Source organism: Saccopteryx bilineata, chromosome 5 (assembly GCF_036850765.1).
Source record: "Saccopteryx bilineata isolate mSacBil1 chromosome 5, mSacBil1_pri_phased_curated, whole genome shotgun sequence".
Taxonomy (NCBI): Eukaryota; Metazoa; Chordata; class Mammalia; order Chiroptera; family Emballonuridae; genus Saccopteryx; species Saccopteryx bilineata.
The window spans coordinates 17,345,043-17,365,477 of NC_089494.1; the positions used below are offsets into that span (position 1 = coordinate 17,345,043).

The following is a 20,435-nucleotide window of genomic DNA, read 5'->3' on the forward strand; positions in this document are numbered from 1 at the left end:
GGCCCCAGATGGATCAACGGGGCACACACGGGAAGTCTGTCTCACTATCTCCCCTCTTCTCACTAGAAAAATAAAACAGAGTGGGATGAACCCCTCCAGGCCCCCAGCTGAGTGAGGCAGTGCTGACAGGAGGCAAGAGCAGGAGCCACCAGAGGCCAACCCCAACTTCGTCACCCTTTCACACTCAGCCCCCACTGCCAATGGCCTCAGGTCCTTATTACTTCCCAACTGCTGTCTGAGAGAGAGACGCTGACCCAGCTAGTTGTTAGGCAGTGGTTTCCGCTGGGCCACATAATGGACACTGCAGGCTGAGGACTGGTGCCCACGGGCCAGGACTCCACTTGATCCCATCAGTGGAGGCAGAGCAGGGCTGGAGACAAGGTCTCACAATACACGCGGGGCTGCCTGGGCTCCTCACTGGGCGGGGCACTTCCTGGTAGAAGAGGCAGAAGAACCGCAGGCCTCGTGAGTGACGCATCTAAATACACCCATGCCGTCTAGATTGGAAACGCCTTTATTGATACCTGAGAAAAAGTGCAGGAGAAACAGTCCTACTGACCACTTAGCCTGTCCCCTCAAGCCAGAGGCCGGCCACTTCTTTCGGCCCTCCCCTGGGCAGTAAGTCCCTCGGAGCCTCCCTGGCCTGCGCCCACAGGCTAGAGGAGTCCACAGCCAGAGTCCGGAGAGAGCAAGGGCAGCCACGGCCCGGAGGCCAAGGTGGGTCAGCACAGAGGCCTCACCGGTCCAGGTCTAGAGCCTCTTGGGTCACCGTTCGGAGTCCAATGGAAAACAACTGCTCCCAGGGCTCCCGGATCCAGGCCAGCAGGGTGGTCAGCTGCTCTGGACACACGACACGGAGTGCCCAGAAACTCTCCAGCCGGGACACCTGGCAGACCAAGAGTGGAGGGGACACTCACAGAGGGCCCCGGCAGAGAAGGGAGGGGGGATCCCGGGGAGGACCCACAGGGACACCTGGCAGACCGAGAGTGGGAGGGGACACTCACAGAGGGCCCCGGCAGAGAAGGAAGGGAGGATCCCGGGGAGGACCCACCGGGACACCTGGCAGACTAAGAGTGGGAGGGGACACTCACAGAGGGCCCCAGCAGAGAAGGGAGGGGGGATCCTGGGGAGGACCCACCGGGACACCTGGCAGACCGAGAGTGGGAGGGGACACTCACAGAGGGCAGAGAGGGGAGGGGGGATCCCGGGGAGGACCCACCGGGACACCTGGCAGACCAAGAGTGGGAGGGGACACTCACAGAGGGCCCAGCAGAGAGGGGAGGGGGGATCCTGGGGAGGACCCACCGGGACACCTGGCAGACCGAGAGTGGGAGGGGACACTCAGAGGGCCCCAGCAGAGAGGGGAGGGGGATCCCAGGGAGGACCCACCGGGACACCTGGCAGACCGAGAGTGGGAGGGGACACTCACAGAGGGCCCAGCAGAGAGGGGAGGGGGGATCCTGGGGAGGACCCACCAGGACACCTGGCAGACCGAGAGTGGGAGGGGACACTCACAGAGGGCCCCAGCAGAGAAGGGAGGGGGGATCCTGGGGAGGACCCACCGGGACACCTGGCAGACCAAGAGTGGGAGGGGACACTCACAGAGGGCCCAGCAGAGAAGGGAGGGGGGATCCTGGGGAGGACCCACCGGGACACCTGGCAGACCGAGAGTGGGAGGGGACACTCACAGAGGGCCCAGCAGAGAAGGGAGGGGGGATCCCAGGGAGGACCCACCGGGACACCTGGCAGACCAAGAGTGGGAGGGGACATTCACAGAGGGCCCAGCAGAGAAGGGAGGGGGGATCCTGGGGAGGACCCACCGGGACACCTGGCAGACCAAGAGTGGGAGGGGACACTCACAGAGGGCCCAGCAGAGAGGGGAGGGGGGATCCCGGGGAGGACCCACCGCGACACCTGGCAGACCGAGAGTGGGAGGGGACACTCACAGAGGGCCCAGCAGAGAAGGGAGGGGGGATCCCGGGGAGGACCCACTGCCCCTCCTTGCTCGGGGCCTCTTCTCCTCCCCAAGCCTGTGTCACTCCCCGTGAAAAACTCTGACTTTTATAACAGAACCCAATCGACACTTACCAAAGGCCGCCAAAGGGCCTTCACATTAACTATCTTGTTTCTTTAACATTCCATTTTCCAAAACATAAGCTCTGGAGTCAATTCCAAGGAACTGCATGGGGTTCAGTTCCTGGCTCTACCACCTGTGAGCTGGGAAAGCTGGTTGACATCCCCAAACCCGTTTCCTCTTCTGTAATAGATGAACGATAGCCCTCCTCACGTGCAGGTTGTAAAGAGCAACCTACTTCTGTTCTCCCCCCATGACTGTCTATGACAAGTTCCCTACTGCCCCCAACTCCCGGCCTTCCTGCACCCATTCCCAACACTACGAACCGCCTCTGCCCAGCTCTCTCTTCCACATGTTCACACCCACACACCTCGTCGTAGAAAACCAGCCGCAGGTCCCCCGGGGCCGTGCGGTAGAGCAGCACGGAACTCAGGCTGCTCAGGGCCTGCTGCTCCCTCACACGGAGCGAGGGGCCCGGGCCCACGCGCAGGGCTGCCTCCAACGCTCCTGGTGCCGCTGGAACTGGGGACTCTGCCTCAGACCCAACAAGGTCCTCGTCCAACAGGTACAAGGTGGACAGCGTCAGCAGCAAGGACACAGGACGGGTAGCAGGGCCTGGAGTGCAGGAGGCAGGTGAGGCCCAGGGCAGAAGGCCGTGGAGAAGCCCAGAGCCCTGTGCAGGGTCCCGGCGCCACTCGCTCGGGAGAAGAGGGTGAGCCACACCAAGACGGGCACAAGCAGCCTGTGTCTCTGGGGCCTGAGGCCCTGCAGGGATCTCTAGTCTCCAACTCCGCTGAGACCCAAGACAAAGGAAACCTGCCTGCCAGCCCCGGGCTCAGAAACGAGATCCCCTCTCACGGGGCAGAGGGGCCCAGCCAACCTGCTCCACTTCACAGAAAGCCTGTGCCCAAGAGCAGGTCTCTGGGCACCTTCTGGCCCCACCCAGAGGCCAGGGACACGGAGGGGCCGTCTGGCACGCTCACGGGTGCAGGAAGTCCAGACTCCAGGAACTGAGAACTGCCACAGGGCGCGCAGAGGCGCTGGTAGCCAGGCCAGCGGCCTGACAGAGGAGGGGGTGCAGGGGGCTCACCTTCAACCAGGAACACCTGGAGGTAGAAGAACCGCGGAGGCTCCGAGGAAGAGTCTATTTCCAGCAGTGGCCTGGGGGGAGGGGTGGCCCCGGGACAGAGGACAGAGCGTCAGCTAGCACCACGAGCGGGGAGCACAGGGCAGGTGGCTGGGGCTCGTGGACCAAGGGCTGTGCTCCAGCAGCGGCCTCATCCTGCCCCTGACTCACCAGAGTCGGTGCTTCGTGGTCACCTCCTCCTCTGTGGTGCTGATGCTGCTCCTCCAGGTCGGGGGCAGAGACTGCAAGACATCTGGACGGAGCCAGCCAGAGGCAGGGAGCCCTCGTGACCCCCTCTTCTATCCCAGCCTCAATGTCTCTCAACACCTTCCTATCCTCCGCATTTCTAGGACTCAGCAACTTCTCCGAGGGCTGCATTTCGTTACCTGCCTATCTCAACTGCGGCACGAGACACAGGATCCATGCCCTCCCCCCGGTGCCCCCCCAGTGTGCCCCCGCCCCGCCCTGCCTCTCCCTTTCCTCCCTCACCAGTAAGCTCTCCCAGGAAGGCCCGGCAATGCTTGGCATCTCGGGGCAGCAGGACACAGCTGCCCGCCCCAGCTGCCCACTCTAGCCGCAGGCTCTGTCCCGCCAGGCCCAGCTCCACACGACTCAGATCCTGCAGGGGCACGGCCAGGGCTGGCTGCAGCCAGCCCGCTGGAGGCCCGCTGTGGAGAGAGGAGGGGCCGCTGGGGGTAAGGAGTGTGGACTGAGGCCCACGGGGGAACCCAGACCCTGCCCTGGCCACGGCCCCACACACTCACCAGCTCTCCCCTGTCACCTTCAACACATACAGCCTGTGGTCAGACACCACCACGAGACACAGGCGCTCCCCAGGGCGGCCTGCCAGCACCACTGGCACCTAAGGGGCAGAGAAGGTTGATGAGGAACGAGAGGGTCAGGGAAGCAGCTGCCAGAAAGCAAAGTTAGGGAACAGCACCTCCGGCCGGCCTGTCCCTTCCCCAGCCCCCCCCAGCCCCCCAGCCATGCCACTGGCCACACGCTCCATCCCACCGCCCCGCCTACCCGCAGACTGCACAGGCTCCGAGCGGGTCTCCCTGCCTGTCACCTTGTCCCTCCACTCCAACCCCCCCACTCTGCCAGACTGTTCTAAAACACAAAACTGATCGCCACTCCCTTGCTTCCTATCCTTCAGTGGCTCCCGAGGCCCCTGGACTCAAGTCCAAACTCCCTGACCAACACACAAGGTTGCTCCTAACCTGGCTCTGACCTGCCTGTTCAGACGTCCTCTCCCTCCGCCCACAACCCACATTCTGGCTGCCCCCAGCACGGGCAGCTCCCCACACTAGGTCCTCTCTCAAGCCTTCAAGCACATGCTGCTTCCCTTCCCTAGAACATCCCTCTCCTCCCGCCTCTGTAACCCATCCTTCCAGACCTGGCTTAGCCACCACTTCCCCAGGAAGGGGCAGCTTCCTGGGCCCATGCAGGCTGGATCAGATGCCCCTCTGGGGCCTTAGCCTGATTTCAGCACTTTTATATCATGTGATCGTTGTCTCCTTCTCACTCCAGAATATAAGACAGAGGGCAAGACCAATTTACCCTAGATCCTTGATGCCAACCACATGCTAGGTACTCAACAGAGAGGGCCCGATAACATCCTGCATTCGTAACAATGACAGGAGGCCCTGTTTACTGTTCAAGGCACTTTGCTCAGCACTTTCCAGACAGGAGTTCTCCCTGACGCTACCGTAACGCTCCGGAAGGTAAGCATTTCCCTTGAGAGGAGAGCCACCTACACTCCGGAAGGTAAGCGTTTCCCTTAGAGAGCCACCTGAGTGCAAACACCCAGGAACGTGTCCAGACACACAGCAAGTAACTGCAGGAGCTGAAGCTGCCACCAGGCCTGGCAGCTCCAGGCAACCGCTACTCAACGGGCTATGTGGGAACAAGCAGGACCCTGGTCAGCGAGGGGCACGGGGCAGTGCCAGGCTGGCACAGACCTTTATGCAACACTGGAACTCCTCCTGGGCATCGGTGAACACCTCCACATCCAGGAAGAGCCGGAGCCGGTGGTCCACAGAGCGGAGGCCACGGCGCTCAGGGGCTGGGGACAAGCAGGAGGCCGTCAGCCCGCCCTGGCTGCGTGGCTCCATCTCACCCTCCCTCCCCAAACCCCGCCCTGTCTCGTTTTGCCCACACTCACGGGGACTGAGGCTCCAGCGGTGGCGGTCATGGGAGGGCAGTGCCTCAGACGGGGTGCTGCCAGCCCTGGGGCTGTGGTCACTGTCGCCAGGAGGGCCAGGGACTGTGCTGGGGGACTGCGAGGAAGCTGGCAGCTGCTCCTCCTGTCTCTGCCCCCCACTGGGAGCCGCCACGGACAGAGCCCGGAGAACTACATGGTCGCTACCACAGTTTGGACACACAGCAGGAGATTCTGGAGGGAGGGATGGGCACAGTCCCCGTGAACCCCACACAGCACCACAACCCCCCACCATGCTCATAATGTTTCCCACCCACTCTCAGGTTCCCCTGGGCCCACACCTCCGGCTTCACACACTACCCACCACTCCCAACCCACCAGCCTCCCTCTGTGGGCCCAGCTACTAACCACTCACTTCCCACCCAGTGAGGGACAAGCAAACCTGCAGCCATGGCCTAAAGCCTCTTCAAAATACACCCCACCATCTCATTTCAAGCCTTGTCAGAAAGAGCCAGACTCATCCAGGCCCTGCACAGCCTGGAGCTGACTGCGAACTTGATGCTCTAACCAGCAACATCTGAAGCCCCAACCCAGACTAGGAAGGCAGGGTGCCAGACGTGGGTCCGATTCCAGAGTCTGTCACTTAAAGGCTGTCCTCTATGCAACTAGGACAAGTCACCTGAGCTCTCTGTGCCTGACTCCTCATCCAGAAAATGCAGATGATAACAGGGCCAATCTTATAGGGTTATCAGGATGAAAGAACATAATCAGGTAAAAAATCCAGGACAGGGATCAGCAACCAGAGAACATTCTTTGAGCAGCTACAACATGCTGGGCACCTGGCTAGAGCCTTTGACAATTGCATCAAAATGCCCTACCCCATTCTGCAAATGAGGAAAGCAAAGATCAAACAACCGACACGCCCCTCCCAAGACCACTGGCTGGGGTGGTGCCAGCAGCGCCCATTAAGTGAAGACTTTGTTTAGAGCCCAGCACAGTGCCTGGTGCCTTTCTGTCACATTTGTCTCCCACCAGCACCTTGGGGCAAGTTCATGCTCATCTTTGCTCAGATGAGACAACTGAGGCTCAGGCAAAAGGCGATCGGAGCACCCAGGAATGTTCACTGATGACATCTCCACTGACGGGACCCTGGGGCCACACAACCCCACGGAGCACAGCCAGAGTCTGGGCAGAGCTGGGGCTATTTCCACTACACCCACTGCCCTCCTGGGCCTCTGGGACCTCCCGCTGCCTGGGCGGGTCCGGGGTGGGGGTGGGGGGCCGGAGGGGATGGGAGAGTGGTCCATTTCCTGAATAAAATTTAAACCGTTGCTCGAGCTGCTGCCAAGAAGAGGGAAGTGATAAAACCATGCATTCCAGCTTATCAGAATATCTTTCTTCCTCACTGTCATCATCGACATGGTTTTCTGACTGCTCTACAACGGACAATGTTCTCGTCTTCAAGACCAGAGCATGAAGAGACGCCACAAGGCACCCCCGATGCCCAGCGGCTTCCACGCCGTCGGGAAGGACAAGCTAAGCCAGCTCCCAGGGCCCCTCACTCAGCAGCCGAGGGTGCGCGCGTGGCAGCCCCGTGACCCCACAGCGCACTGAGGGCTCAGTAGCTTTTATGTGGTTTCTGAAACATTAGCCAAAAAGGGGGGAAAGCCTTCAAGTTATGAAAAAATAATGTGTGTTCAAATAGTTATGGAGATTGTATTTCCTGACTTTTAGAGGTGGGGGGATGGATATTATTTCTTCTGTTACTTTTTTTTTTTTTGTAAATGTAGCAGGCAGACGGTTTTATTTTTCCTCCAGGCAGAAAGTTGGTCCCCACTCCCTTCTTCCTCGGGGGTCCACCTCCACACTCCCTCCCTCAAAACCATTTTCCCTGAAACGGGCAGCAGGTGCATGAGTGAGGAGGGCAGGGCAGGGCTGGTACCTGTGTTTTGGAACAGAGGCGTCCAGCCTTCCGCACCGTCCAGTCTCCGCCTGGTCTCCCCCGGCTTGAAGTCGTGGCCGCAGCGCAGACACTGGAGTCTGCCCGCCTGCTCGTCCCCCGCTTCCCCAGGCTGACACTGAGCCTTGGTGGCTGCCGGGGTCAACACAGCAAGCAGCTCCTGAAACAGGGCGGGCCGGACCCAGCAGTGAGCAGGGGGCCCTGGTCCCCAGCCCTCCCGTCTGCCCGCAGCCTCCGGACATCCTCACCTGGACGGCCGCTTGGGCGTCGGGCTCCAGCACCACATAGCGACGCACATGCCGGTCCGGGCGGACGTAAGAGAAGCGCAGAGCAAGGACAGGGGCCGTGGCGGGCGGCTCTGAGCCCTGCGACCGCAAAAAACAGCAGAGGCAGTCGGGCTGCACTGAGCACAGGAAAACAGCCCTAGCCTCCACTGAAATGCTTTCGCTATTAGCGCTCTGGCTCCTGGGCCAGCCTCCCGTGAGTCCGGGCCGCCTTGCCCCTGCCCCCAGCTCCGTCCTCAGCACCGGGGAGAGACCACGGGGCCTCACAGCCCGGGCCCAGCACCCAGGAGCCATGCTGTCAGAGCCGGCTCCTGGAAACAGCCGCCTTGCCCCCGCCCCAGCTCCATCCTCAGCACCGGGGAGAGACCATGGGGCCTCACAGCCCGGGGCCCAGCACCCAGAAGCCATGCTGTCAGAGCCGGCTCCTGGAAACAGCCGCCTTGCCTCCACCCCAGCTCCGTCCTCAGCACCGGGGAGAGACCACGGGGCCTCACAGCCCGGGGCCTCACAGCCCGGGGCCCAGCACCCAGGAGCCATGCTGTCAGAGCCGGCTCCTGGAAACAGCCACCTTGCCTCCACCCCAGCTCCGTCCTCAGCACCGGGGAGAGACCACGGGGCCTCACAGCCCGGGGCCTCACAGCCCGGGGCCTCACAGCCCGGGGCCCAGCACCCAGGAGCCATGCTGTCAGAGCCGGCTCCTGGAAACAGCCGCCTTGCCTCCACCCCAGCTCCATCCTCAGCACCGAGGAGAGACCACGGAGCCTCACAGCCCGGGGCCTCACAGCCCGGGGCCCAGCACCCAGGAGCCATGCTGTCAGAAGCCGGCTCCTGGAAACAGCCACCTTGCCCCCGCCCCAGCTCCGTCCTCAGCACCGGGAGAGACCACGGGGCCCCACAGCCCGGGTCCAGCACCCAGGAGCCATGCTGTCAGAGCCGGCTCCTGGAAACAGCCAGCGCCCGCTCCGGAAACCCACTCCCACTCACCTCGGGCAGGGGTTCCCTCCGGGCCTGGGGCTCGGGCTCCGCCTCAGCCGCCTGCAGACTCTGGAGCTCCAGCCGCTCCAGGGTCCGAGCTGCCTGGAGTTCCACCTCAGACAGGTGGCCGGAGGTGACCCGGAGAAAGCGCTCCTTGCCGCGCACGCCCTGAGGCCCCTCCAGGGGACACACCAGTATGGGGCGACAGAGCTCCACTGAGGAGAAACCAAGAGTGGGGACCTGTGAGGAGCCAAAGGCGCCGAGACTCTGCCCCCCGTGGGTCGGCCCTCCCCCACCCGTGACTGGCTTTCCTGACGCTCCCAAACACACCTCACAGCCGCCCAGAGCTCACCTTCCCCTTCACTCGGCCCCTGCTCCTCCTCTTCCTCCTCTTCTCCCTGCTCCATCTCCTCTTCCTCCTGCGGCTCCGGCCCCACGCAGACCTCCTCTGCCGTTTCCTGGGGTGACTCCTTCCCTAGGGGCAGAGGGCTGGGCACAGCGTCCAGGGGCAGTGTGCTGTGAGCAGGGGTCTTGGAGGCAGCCACAACGGGGGTCCCAGAGGGCTCCAGGTGATTCCTATACTGCAGCCAGTCTCGGCCAAACTGTTCCCGGAAGCTGTTCATGAGTTCAAGTTCCCGCTGCTGCTGCACAAACTGTCCTGGACAGAAGTGTCAGAGGCGGGGGGCACGCAGCTCAGTCAGCCTGCAGCCCACCCCGTCCCACCCATCCCAGCCTCCCTGTGAGGTACACGTCTGTGTAAGGGGGCGAAGGCGGGAAGGAAGGGGAGGTCAGAGAGAGGACAAAGGCTTCCCCAGTGGCATGCTACAGTGTGTTCTATAAAACACCCCGGTCACGTGCAGGTCACGACTGCGCATCGCACGCTGTTCTGGGAGGCTTGCAATACACAGGAGCACATCTCAGGGCCTGTGACATCCCACAAAGTCCACGTTCGCTGTAAAACACTGCGGAGAGTGCAGTGTCCTCTCCTTTCCCCAAACCAGAAGGAAAGCGGGAAGACTAAGAGGCCCTCCACAAGGCTCCGCATCGCCAAGAAGAAAATCCCTCCTAAGGAGATGAGGGAGCGCTGGGCTGGGGCGTGGGAGGCGGGCGGCCAGGCTGACCTACCAGCTGGGGAGGGGTCCCGAGTCCGGGGCTCTGGGTCCGTGTCGCTGGGTTCCGAGATGCTTGCCCGCCGCACACGAACTCGGCTCTGAGTTTGGGTAGAGGATGATATTCTGTGAACGCCAGGCCTCCCGTCCACAAGCAAGGACAGAGCTTCACTCCTCTGAGCCCATCAATGACCCAGAGCCCAGTACAGGGACCCAACCCCAGGTACAAGGCAGCCCGGGACACTGTTTACCTTAAACTTACGAACTGGAGGCTGGGCTACAATGCCCCCCGAGGAGGGGCTGTCACTCAGGTCAGCACCACCCGAGGTCTCAGTGGTACTCCCCACGGGCCAGGACAGAGGTGGCACCTCTGAGGACGTGGAGGTCTGGTGCGTGTCCCAGGAAAGAGAAAGCCATCAGGGCCAGAGCAGCACCTCTGCCCTACCCGGGCGAGTGAGAGACAGGGTCTGGTCTCTGGCCGACCACAAAGACCCTCACCCTGGAAACCCTGCTCCCTTCAGCTAGCGTCCCCCCCTCATGCCCCTTGTGCCCTTCTTCACGCCCTCCCCCTCATGCCCACCTCTGCACCCCCTGCACACACCCCCTTCACGCCTCTCATACCCCCTCACCCCTCCTCTCTGCACCCCCCTGCACACACACCCTTCACGCCCCCCTCATACCCCCTCACCCCTCCTCTCTGCACCCCCTGCACACACACCCTTCACGCCCCCCTCATACCCCCTCACCCCTCCTCTCTGCACCCCCTGCACACACACCCTTCACGCCCCCCTCATACCCCCCTCACCCCTCCTCTCTGCACCCCCTGCACACACCCCTTCATGCCCCCCTCATACCCCCTCACCCCTCCTCTCTGCACCCCCTGCACACACCCCCTTCACGCCGCCCCCCCCATGCCCTTTTTCACGTCCTCTCAAATAAGTCCTTGTGTCACTCCTGCCACTTCCCATCATTCTCACCTGAAAATCAGTCAGTGACAAGACCTTTCCATCGAGAAGGAACTGAACGAAGATTAAAAAGGAGGGCCGTGTTAGTGGTGGGGCCCACAGCCTGGGGAGCTCCTGGCCGGTGGGAGCCCTCTGAGGCCCACAGGGACCACCAGGCTCCATATAACAAGCAAGAAGAAGGGGTGCAGGGCCTGGGCGCTGCGTGCAGGGAGGGGGTGAGAAGAGACAGAGGTGCAGGGCTGAGGGTGGACCTGGGAGGGTCACTCAGGAGAGGGACAGCAGAGCGGACCCGGGAGGGTCACCCGGGAGAGGGACAGCAGAGCGGACCCGGGAGGGTCACCTGGGAGAGGGACAGCAGAGCGGGCCCGGGAGGGTCACCCAGGAGAGGGACAGCAGAGCGGGCCAGGGAGGGTCACCCAGGAGAGGGACAGCGGAGCGGACCCGGGAGGGTCACCCAGGAGAGGGACAGCAGAGCGGGCCCGGGAGGGTCACCCAGGAGAGGGACAGCGGAGCGGACCCGGGAGGGTCACCCAGGAGAGGGACAGCGGAGCGGACCCGGGAGGGTCACCCAGGAGAGGGACAGCAGAGCGGGCCCGGGAGGGTCACCCAGGAGAGGGACAGCGGAGCGGACCCAGGAGGGTCACCCAGGAGAGGGACAGCGGAGTGGGCCCGGGAGGGTCACCCAGGAGAGGGACAGTGGAGCGAACCCAGGAGGGTCACCCGGGAGAGGGACAGCAGAGCGGGCCCGGGAGGGTCACCCGGAGAGGGACAGCGGAGCGGGCCCGGGAGGGTCACCCGGGAGAGGGACAGCGGAGCGGGCCCGGGAGGGTCACCCGGGAGAGGGACAGCGGAGCGGGCCCGGGAGGGTCACCCAGGAGAGGGACAGCGGAGCGGGCCCGGGAGGGTCACCCGGGAGAGGGACAGCAGAGCGGGCCCGGGAGGGTCACCCAGGAGAGGGACAGCGGAGCGGGCCCGGGAGGGTCACCCAGGAGAGGGACAGCAGAGCGGGCCCGGGAGGGTCACTACTCAGGAGAGGGACAGCAGAGCGGGCCCGGGAGGGTTACCCAGGAGAGGGACAGCAGAGCGGACCCGGGAGGGTCACTCAGAGGAAGGACAGCAGAGCGGACCCGGGAGGGTCACCCGGGAGAGGGACAGCAGAGCGGACCCGGGAGGGTCACCCGGGAGAGGGACAGCAGAGCGGACCCGGGAGGGTCACCCGGGAGAGGGACAGCAGAGCGGACCTGGGAGGGTCACTCACGCCAGAAGCAGCATCCCTGGCACGGGGCGACAGGTACTGGGCGGTGGCCGCTCGGTGCGCAGGGTGGAACCACAAAGGGTTTCCCTCCAGGTAGAGCTGAGGGGCAGGAAAGAGATGGCGGTGGGCGTGAGCCTCCCTGCAGGAGGAAGAGCACTGACCACATGAGCATGGGAAGGAGGGAGGGCGCAGCTGGCCTGCAGGTCTCCGAGGCACCGAGTCTCACCTGGCGGAGCTCAGCCAGCAGCCACAGTGGGGACAGCGCCCTGTGCTCCTCCAACAGGTTGTAGGCCACGTCCAGGTGCCGCAGGCCCCTCAGCTGCTCCAGACCTGGGGCGGCAGTGAGAAGAGAGGAAGGGCACGTGAGAGAGAGGGTGGGGGAGGCAGGGGGAGAGATTTGGGGGTGCAGTGCCTGCTGGGACAGGGTGCAGTGAAAAGACAAGCCTGGGCCCTCAGATCTGCCTGTGAACGTGCGTGAGGCCCTGGAGGCACAGGTTCCCCGACCCCCTTGCCACCCTGAGTCTCACACTGCCCTGATGCCCTCCACACCTGCCCTAGCCTCCGATGCCCCTGCCCTCCCCTGCCCTGACGCCCTCCACACCTGCCCCAGCCTCCCATGCCCCTGCCCTCCCCTGCCCTGATGCCCTCCACACCTGCCCCAGCCTCCCATGCCCCTGCCCTCCCCTGCCCTGACGCCCTCCACACCTGCCCCAGCCTCCCATGCCCCTGCCCTCCCCTGCCCTGACGCCCTCCACACCTGCCCCAGCCTCCCCTGCCCCTGCCCTCCCCTGCCCTGACGCCCTCCACACCTGCCCCAGCCTCCCCTGCCCCTGCCCTCCCCTGCCCTGCCAGCACCACATGCCCCCTCACCGTGCAGGCCCTGCAGCTCGTTGCCTCGCAGAACCAGCGTCCCCAGGGCAGCCCCAGAGGGCCCCACTCTCGGCACCACACACAGGTGGTTGTAGGAGAGGTCCAGATGGCAGAGCTCAGACAAGTCCTAGGAGGAAGTGAGGAGTTACAAAGATTCTCTCCTTGACCAAACTCCAGCCAGGCCCCTCTGAGCCCTCGTCCCCACCTGGCCTCAACCTCGGCTGACAAAAACTGCAGGCTCTCAACTTCCGGTCAGGATGGCAGCGTAGGTAAACGGGGTGGGTGAACCCTCTCACAACCACATCAAAACTACAACTAAACTGCAGAACCACCATCATTCAGAACCTCCTGAAATCTAGCTGGATGGATGTTTAAATCCTACAACTAAGAATTTAAAGAGGCCACATAGAGACTGATAGGAGGCCAAGACACCGAATGGGCTGGTCCTACACCCACATGTGGCAAAAGCTGGGGGTGGGGTTGGGGAAGCAGCTTGCTGGCAGCTCTCTGCCAAACAAAAGTGCTGGCAGCGGCCACTGTTCCTCTCCTGAGATCCCCTCCCACACACACAGCTGGCAGGCAGATGCCATGTCTGACTTTCCATCAACCTGACTCCCAGTGTTCGCCTGGCCCAGGTGATTCCTTGAGACCCAGCCCACCCAACTTGTGGGCCCACCAGAGTCGTTTTCAGTGGCTTTTCCATACAAATGGCCTTCAACCTTCCTAAAATCTTTCAAACAAGCAGCATCTGGCCTCTGTGTACCCCTATGTCTGGCTCAGTGGCCCCAGGCCAGGCACTAGTGGCACCAGCCTTGCTTCACAGCTTGGCCTCCTCGCCTGGGCACCTCCAAGTCCCACAGTGGCAGCACAAGCGGCAGCCATCTGCACACTGCTCTGAGCTCCCGCCGGGTGGCCCCAGACACGGCGCAGGCATGGCCGACCTTGCACCTCCCAGGAGGTCCCAGGGACAGTGCACCCAGTGGATGGCTTCAGACCATGCCGGATTACAACCCTGCCACCTCCACAAGTGACACACTCAGGGGAAGACTCGCTGAGCCCACTGAAGCAAGTCCTGCTCCACAGGGTCGACTCCCGCACTGCAGCTCCTCCGCTGTAGTCGCAGCCGGTCCTCAAAGCTCGTCAGCCTGGGGGCCCATCCCTCCCGGTGATGCCAACAGCAATCAGGGCTCACTACAAGACACCGCACACAGCTCACACAGGGGTGCACCCATGCGCCCAGCTCGGATGACTGGGACGGCTGTGCCTCTGGGTCCTACTGGACACCTCCTACACAAGGCCACTGTGCAGACCAGGGGTCTCAAACTCGCGGCCCACGGGCCGCATGCGGCCCGCCGAACAATTTTGTGCGGCCCGCAGACTAATCCACGAAGTTCAAAATATTTTGGATAAAATTAAGTAAGCCCAGGGGCCTACTTGTATTTTTCATTTCTCTAGCATCCTCGCTAGATATTAGCTTAGTTAACAGCAGTTGTGATGCGAACTACAGTTTCTGGTTGTTTTGTGACACTGAAAAGTGTTGGGTAACAGTTGCCTTTTGTAGACCTAGTGCGGCCCGCAGAGCGGCTGTGATCTTGCTCTGCGGCCCACATGCTGAGTTGAGTTTGAGACCCTGGTGTAGACCAATGTCCCCTTCCTGCTTTGCATACAGTTTCACTTCCCGGACATCAAAGGAGCCTCTGCTCAGGCCTCCACCGGTCCCCTCCTCACTCCCTCACTCTCACTTTAACATGTCCAGTGACCTCTGCCCAAACAGAACTTCAGTTCAGATCACACCAAATAGTCTATTACTGATTGAAACAGTTTTACTGCTGGTTAAATATCACCGTAGTTTACTACTTAATAAACTACAGTAGCGTGTTATTATTAAAATCTGTTCTTACCACTTTAACTAGTGTCCAGTTTTATTTACCTCTGCCAGGGAGACACAGGAGAAGGGTTCTTCACCATCATCACAAGAACTACTCTTTCCTGGGCTGGGCACTGGGCTGAGCAACATCAGATACTCTTCATAATCATGTTAATACTATAAAAATGAGTGCTCCTATTATTTCCTCTTTACTAGTGAAGAAACCGAGAGGTTAACTAATTTGTCCCAAGTCACACAGGGATTAGGAGCTGAGACCTGAGCACTGGTTTGTCTTCTGCTGAGCCTGAGCCCCCACACAGCACTGCCTCAGAGGACAGGGCTCCCCCCAGTGGGCAAAGCACACGGGCGCAACCCCGGGTCCAGGAGGGAGGGTCAGAGCAGGATTAGCGGCCCAGGCGGCACCAGCCCCAGACAGGGCGCTCCCACTCACCATCAGGAGGCACTGGCCCCAGACAGGGCGCTCACACTCACCATCAGGAAGCCTCTGCAGTCCTGCAGTTGATTGTGGCTCAGGTTCAAGAAGCGCAGAGCTGACAAGAGATGCTGTGGGGAGCGGGAAGAGGAAACAGGGTCGAACACCCCCAGGCGGCCGACTGGCCCCCCTCCCTAAGGGCCCACCCCGTCCTTCCCCGAACCCCACTCCCTCCGAGGGACTCACCAGGGAGCTGTCTAAGGCAGTCAGTGCATTGTGGCTAAAGTTGGCAGAAAGTAGAGCCAGCCAAGGCAGGGCAGAGCAGAGGTCACCACCGCAGGCTGAGAGGAGCTCCTGAGACAAGGGGCTCGGTCACCTCCACAGTCCCCACCGCCCACACCAAGACCTCACTCCACAGCCCCGTCATTCATTCATTCTCTATATGCTGAGCTGAATACACTTAGTGAGAGCCCAGGGCCCCATCCCCAAGGAGTTCAATGTGGGGAGAGTGAGGCGACAGAGAGGAGAACATGGACTACAGTATGGCAGGTGTGACTATAAGGATACGGACAGGTAGAGAGTGCTGTGGAAGACAGGGAGGGAAAAGGACACTACCCAGAGGGACGGGCGGCAGGGAAGTGTGGTCCCCTATGTCCCTCAGAACAGGCGTCTGCACCCCCCCATGCTCTTTACCTCTAACGTTCGGATGCTCCTGCTGCAAACCAGGCTCTCCAGCTGGGAATAGATGCCCCGGAGGCCGTGAAGGCAGTAGACAGGGACCCCTCGGAGCTGCAGCAAAGGCAGGGGAAAGGATGACAAAGCCAACGATGGTTCAGGGAAGCATTAAATGGAAGAGAGAGTAGATGCCACCTTACTGCAGAGCCAGGGGCACTCTCGGGCCTGCCCCACCTCCACCAGAAAAGGCCACCTTCCTTTCCCCATCCTCAAAAGGCTGCCTCAAGCTGAGTTTTGTGCAGCGACATCCCCCAATGTCCCATACCTCCAGCTGCCGAAGGGACTTGAAGGGGAAAATTCTGATGGGCCCTGGGAGGCCAGGACCAGGGACATGGACCAGCTATAAGAGAAAACACTTAGGTCAGGGAAGTCGGGCACAGCTCCCTCCCCTTGGCATCTCTCTCAGCACAGCCACCCACAGCTCCCACCTCTTCTGGGTCTGAGCCCTGCAGACTTCCTGCATCCATGCTATACCCCCAGCCCCGCCTCCACTATTCTCCTGGGCCTTTTGTTCAGCCTACCCCATTCCCACCCCAGAACCTTGAGTGAAAGCGTTTTCTGCAGCACATCGAAGAGGAACTGAAGCTGGAGGATGACAGGGGAGTCGGTGGGGTGGGAGGGCAGAGCCACAAAGCCTGTCTGGCCAGGGCCCCATGGCCCCAGGTACAGTTCAAATACACGGGTCAGCTGCTGCAGTGTGGTGGTCAGCAGGCTCAGTGTGCTACAGCCAGACAGGACCACATCCCCTGCAGGGAGAGGGGCGGACAGGAAAGAGGGCATAAGGAAAGGGTCTTCTCCTTTATTCTGAGATTCTGTGATCCAGGATTTACCCACTCCAATCTATGTAGGAGATTCTCCACTACAGGATCAAACTTTGTATCTTCTCCTCACTTAAAAGTCTTCAACAGCTCCTCTATTTTCAAAAAAAAATGTCCTAACTCTTCAGCCTGACATATGAGATTGCTTCATCGTGAACCTCTGACTTTTCTAAATTTTCTCTCCCATTCTGCTCAAAAGAGCTTGGTCTGCTCACACTGCTGGAAATAGAGTCAACTTGGTTGCCTCAGTTCCTGACACACCCCCTTCTGCCACGCCCAGCCCAACACCTCCGGACAGCTTTCACAATACACAACACTGCTCAGCTTTTCATTATAATCACTCACTTTAAGCAAAAGTAAACTGGGTGATTTATCTTTTTCTTCGGGTTCCAAAAGTAATGTGCGCACGTACAGAAACTCTCAAACAATACTAACATGCATGTCATAGAAAGAATAATCACTCACGATAACACTAAGGTATGACTCTCTATGTTACAACAGCACTCTCCAATGAGACTGTCCTCCTTCGGGGCACCTTTTTTTTTTTTTTTTTTTTTTTACAAGGACAGAGAGAGAGAGTCAGAGAGAGGGACAGACAGGAACGAAGAGAAATGAGAAGCATCAATCATCAGTTTTTCGTTGTGACACCTTAGTTGCTCATTGATTGCTTTCTCATATGTGCCTTGACCGTGGGGCTACAGCAGATCGAGTAACCCCTTGCTGGAGCCAGCGACCTTGGGTTCAAGCTGATGAGCTTTGCTCAAACCAGATGAGCCCACGCTGAAGCTGGCGACCTCGGGGTCTCGAACCTGGGTCCTCCGCATCCCAGTCTGATGCTCTATCCACTGCGCCACCGCCTGGTCAGGTGGGGGGCACCTTTTGATATTCACCACTGCACCTTAAAAAGTGCAACTATAAGATACCATGGAGAATTTCTTTTTAAGTGTTTTTGAAAAAATAAGGATAGACTCAAAGGATGTTGTTGCAATAGTTCAGAGAGATTCGGGATGTTGTAGCAATAGTACAAAGAGATTCCCCTGTACCCTTCACCTGGTTTCCCCCAATGGTTCTATTTTATATATAGCACAATATCAAAACCAGAAAATGAGCATCGGCACAGTGTATATTTATAGTCCTATGCCATTGTGTCATATGTGTGGAGTCCTAAAACCAACACCACAATCAAGATAGCAAACTATTTCATTACCACAAAGATCTCCCTCCTGCTACCTCCTTATAGTCTCTCTCTCTCTCTCTCTCTCTCTCACTCACACACACACACACACACACACACACACCATCATCTCTAACCCCTGGAGCCAAGTCAGGTTTTCGCTGAATAAATGAACAAATCCCATAACCCTGCATGAGGGATTTTCTATGCACCAGACACTAAGGATAGATACAGACACGGTTCAAGGACTCTTCCCACCCTCAAAGAGCCTCCCAGTCTAGAAGAAGAGATAAGACATGAGCACAGTTAATAACACAAGTCAGTTTTAACTGCTACAAAGAGAGATTTCGCAGATGCCATCAATGGAAGTAGTGATTAAAGGCACCTAAAATTAACTGGGTAACATGTGCCAGGCAGCTGTTGCTTCATTTAAACTTCATCAGAATCTCCTAAAGAGTACTATTAACCCCCTTTCACACAGAAACTGGGGCTCAGACGAATTAAGAATCTTGATTGATGTATCACTGGTATGAAGTTGCTATTTCTCCATGATCTCAAAGCCAAGGCTTTTCCACCATGACTGAAACCAACCAAGGACTGAACAACTACTATGGCTCCACTGTGCCCAGGCACTGAGCGAAGGCATTACAATAATAGCTACCAGTTTTTTTTGTTGTTGTTTTTTAAAGCTGGAAACGGGGAGAGACAGTCAGACAGACTCCCACATGCGCCCGACCGGGATCCACCAGGCACGCCCACCAGGGGCGCTGCTCTGCCCACCAGGGGATGGTGCTCTGCCCATCCGGGGCGTCGCTCTGCCGAGACCAGAGCCACTCCAGCGCTTGGGGCAGAGGCCAAGGAGCCATCCCCAGTGCCCGGGAAGGGGGGGGGGTGGAGAAGCAAATGGGCGCCTCCCCTATGTGCCCTGGCCGGGAATCGAACCCGGGTCCTCCGCACGCCAGGCCGACGCTCTACCGCTGAGCCAACCGGCCAGGGCCAATAGCTACCAGTTTTGAGCACTTATCTATATACATGTAAACGCTGTACTAAATGCTGTAAGTGAATCAGAATCAATCCTCACAACAACCTTTCAATTATTATGCTATTTTGCTGAAGAGAAAAATAGGCTCAAAAAACTTAAAGCAAATTGGCCAAATACGAAAGAGAGTTGGGATTCCAATCCAGGTGGTTCTGACTTCAAATCCTGTGCTTTTTAACTATGCTATACGGGCTTAGTTCCTTGCCACACACCAATGGTGATGGCCAGTGCCTGGTCTGGAGGAGCTTACAGCCAAGTGACGATCCCTTTTCTGTGAGAGTATCAGAGAACGCGTGCAGGAAGTGGCAGTGAAGGTTGGCCTCGAAGGATGGCTAAGGTTTAGATTGTCCAAGACAAAGGACACTGCTGGCAACGGCACCAAAGTGAACAAACGCCGGAGGAGTAAAAACAAATTCACACCCAAACCCTCGTGACCCTACACAGCTGTAACTCCGTGACGCTTAAGGGGGCGTGTCTCTGGAAGGCAGAAAACACCCCATTTCGCTCCAGCGGCAGCAACACCGGAAGTGCACTCACCAGACTCGCGCAGCAGCCCGGCGAGCTTCCCCAACAGAGTGTCCCGCGGGGCGGTCGTCATGGCCACAGGACGCTGGGGGCGGAGCCTGTGAAAGAGGAAGCGGAAGAGCCTCAGGTGGGTAGTAGTACTAAAAGGCCAGGATGTCCGTGCAAAACGCCTCGCGGGGAGAAAAAAAGCCAGACAGACCGCGAGGAAGAGGTCGTCATGGTGCCCTTTCGAGGAAGGTAAGACCTGGCCTGCCACACTCACCGTCCTGGGCGAGCCTCACCAGCTCCGCAGCCCGGCGCTTAGCAATGATAGACAGGAAGTCCCTCCCCGGAAAGAAAGCGAGCCGGAGGGACAACGGGAAGGCACACCTCCCCTGCCGGAAACCCCGCCCTAAGTCGTGTCTACGTGTCGGATGGGGGCGGTGCCGAGTGGTTAAGGAGGAGGCTGTGCTCCAGTCCGCGTTGCAGGGTCGGGACTCCCATCCCAGTGCTGGGCCCCCAGTACACCAGCCTTGCTGTGGGCCCCTCACAGCCAGGGACCCCCGCCTTGCTTGCTACGGCCCCTCCGGCCAATGAGGAAAACCTGACTGGTTGTTTGCAGATTGGGCAGGGAAGCAGTTTGGAGAAACGGAATTTGCTGTTACGAGAAGACTTGTCCAAAGCGAACACTCGTTTTCCCATTAAAGAAGAGCGTGTCCTCCATAGCAAGAAGTTTTTCAATTTGTGTGACAGAGCTGTGGCTGGAGAAGGTGCCACTTCTGGGGTTTCTTTGGTGCTTTTTTCTAAATCTCCCTACAAACTCGGTTGTTGTTTTTTCCTTCAATATCAAGATGACATTAGTAATTGGTAACGCTCCACGTGTACCTAGTCCTTTGTTCTTACTGTGCCGCGCCTCATGGCGCCGCATCTAAAAGTTATACCCTGTTTAAAAAAGAAAACTGGTTCACACAAGCTAGGTTACTTGTGAAGGTCATTCTATCAGTAACTAATTGTGCCAAGAATGTCAAAGTTCCTTAGTTCCAAGTTCCTGTGGTAGCTTTCCTTGGCTCCCAAATACTACCTAAC

The 20,435-nt window shown here is 59.4% G+C and overlaps 1 protein-coding gene across 2 annotated transcripts; it reads right to left on the reverse strand.

Annotated features, from left to right (window-relative positions):
* Positions 1 to 613: 613 nt before the first annotated feature.
* STK11IP (serine/threonine kinase 11 interacting protein) lies at positions 614 to 19,720 on the reverse strand. Of its 2 annotated transcripts, XM_066280868.1 has the most exons (25): positions 19,633 to 19,720; positions 19,383 to 19,468; positions 16,355 to 16,560; positions 16,080 to 16,154; positions 15,773 to 15,868; positions 15,326 to 15,433; positions 15,139 to 15,210; positions 12,780 to 12,906; positions 12,136 to 12,239; positions 11,913 to 12,008; positions 10,667 to 10,708; positions 9,941 to 10,075; positions 9,706 to 9,790; positions 8,933 to 9,238; positions 8,590 to 8,795; positions 7,570 to 7,686; positions 7,304 to 7,481; positions 5,365 to 5,595; positions 5,162 to 5,265; positions 3,965 to 4,062; positions 3,690 to 3,868; positions 3,372 to 3,453; positions 3,165 to 3,235; positions 2,445 to 2,689; positions 614 to 886 (listed from the first exon to the last, which is right to left on the reverse strand). In XM_066280868.1, exons 2-25 carry the CDS (start codon positions 19,441 to 19,443, stop codon positions 737 to 739), a joined length of 3,174 nt encoding a protein of 1,057 aa, XP_066136965.1. In that variant the 5' UTR covers positions 19,444 to 19,468; positions 19,633 to 19,720; the 3' UTR covers positions 614 to 736. The 2 variants fall into 2 exon arrangements, with proteins under 2 accessions (XP_066136965.1, XP_066136966.1); XM_066280869.1 differs by lacking the exons at positions 15,773 to 15,868; positions 16,080 to 16,154; positions 16,355 to 16,560; positions 19,383 to 19,468; positions 19,633 to 19,720 and adding an exon at positions 14,710 to 14,823 and having other exon boundaries at positions 15,326 to 15,340.
* Between the last annotated feature and the right edge of the window lie 715 nt (positions 19,721 to 20,435).

Bases quoted from the DNA above. Each gene is read 5' to 3' on its own strand.
- STK11IP (XM_066280868.1), bottom strand. From the start codon at position 19,443: ATGACGACCGCCCCGCGGGACACTCTGTTGGGGAAGCTCGCCGGGCTG. The intron at 12,240-12,779 runs GTGAGGGGGCAT...CTGCCGCCCCAG, and splicing joins CGAGCTGCAGGGCCTGCACG to GTCTGGAGCAGCTGAGGGGC. The intron at 7,482-7,569 runs GTGAGGATGTCC...GCCCTGTTTCAG, and splicing joins ACGCCCAAGCGGCCGTCCAG to GAGCTGCTTGCTGTGTTGAC.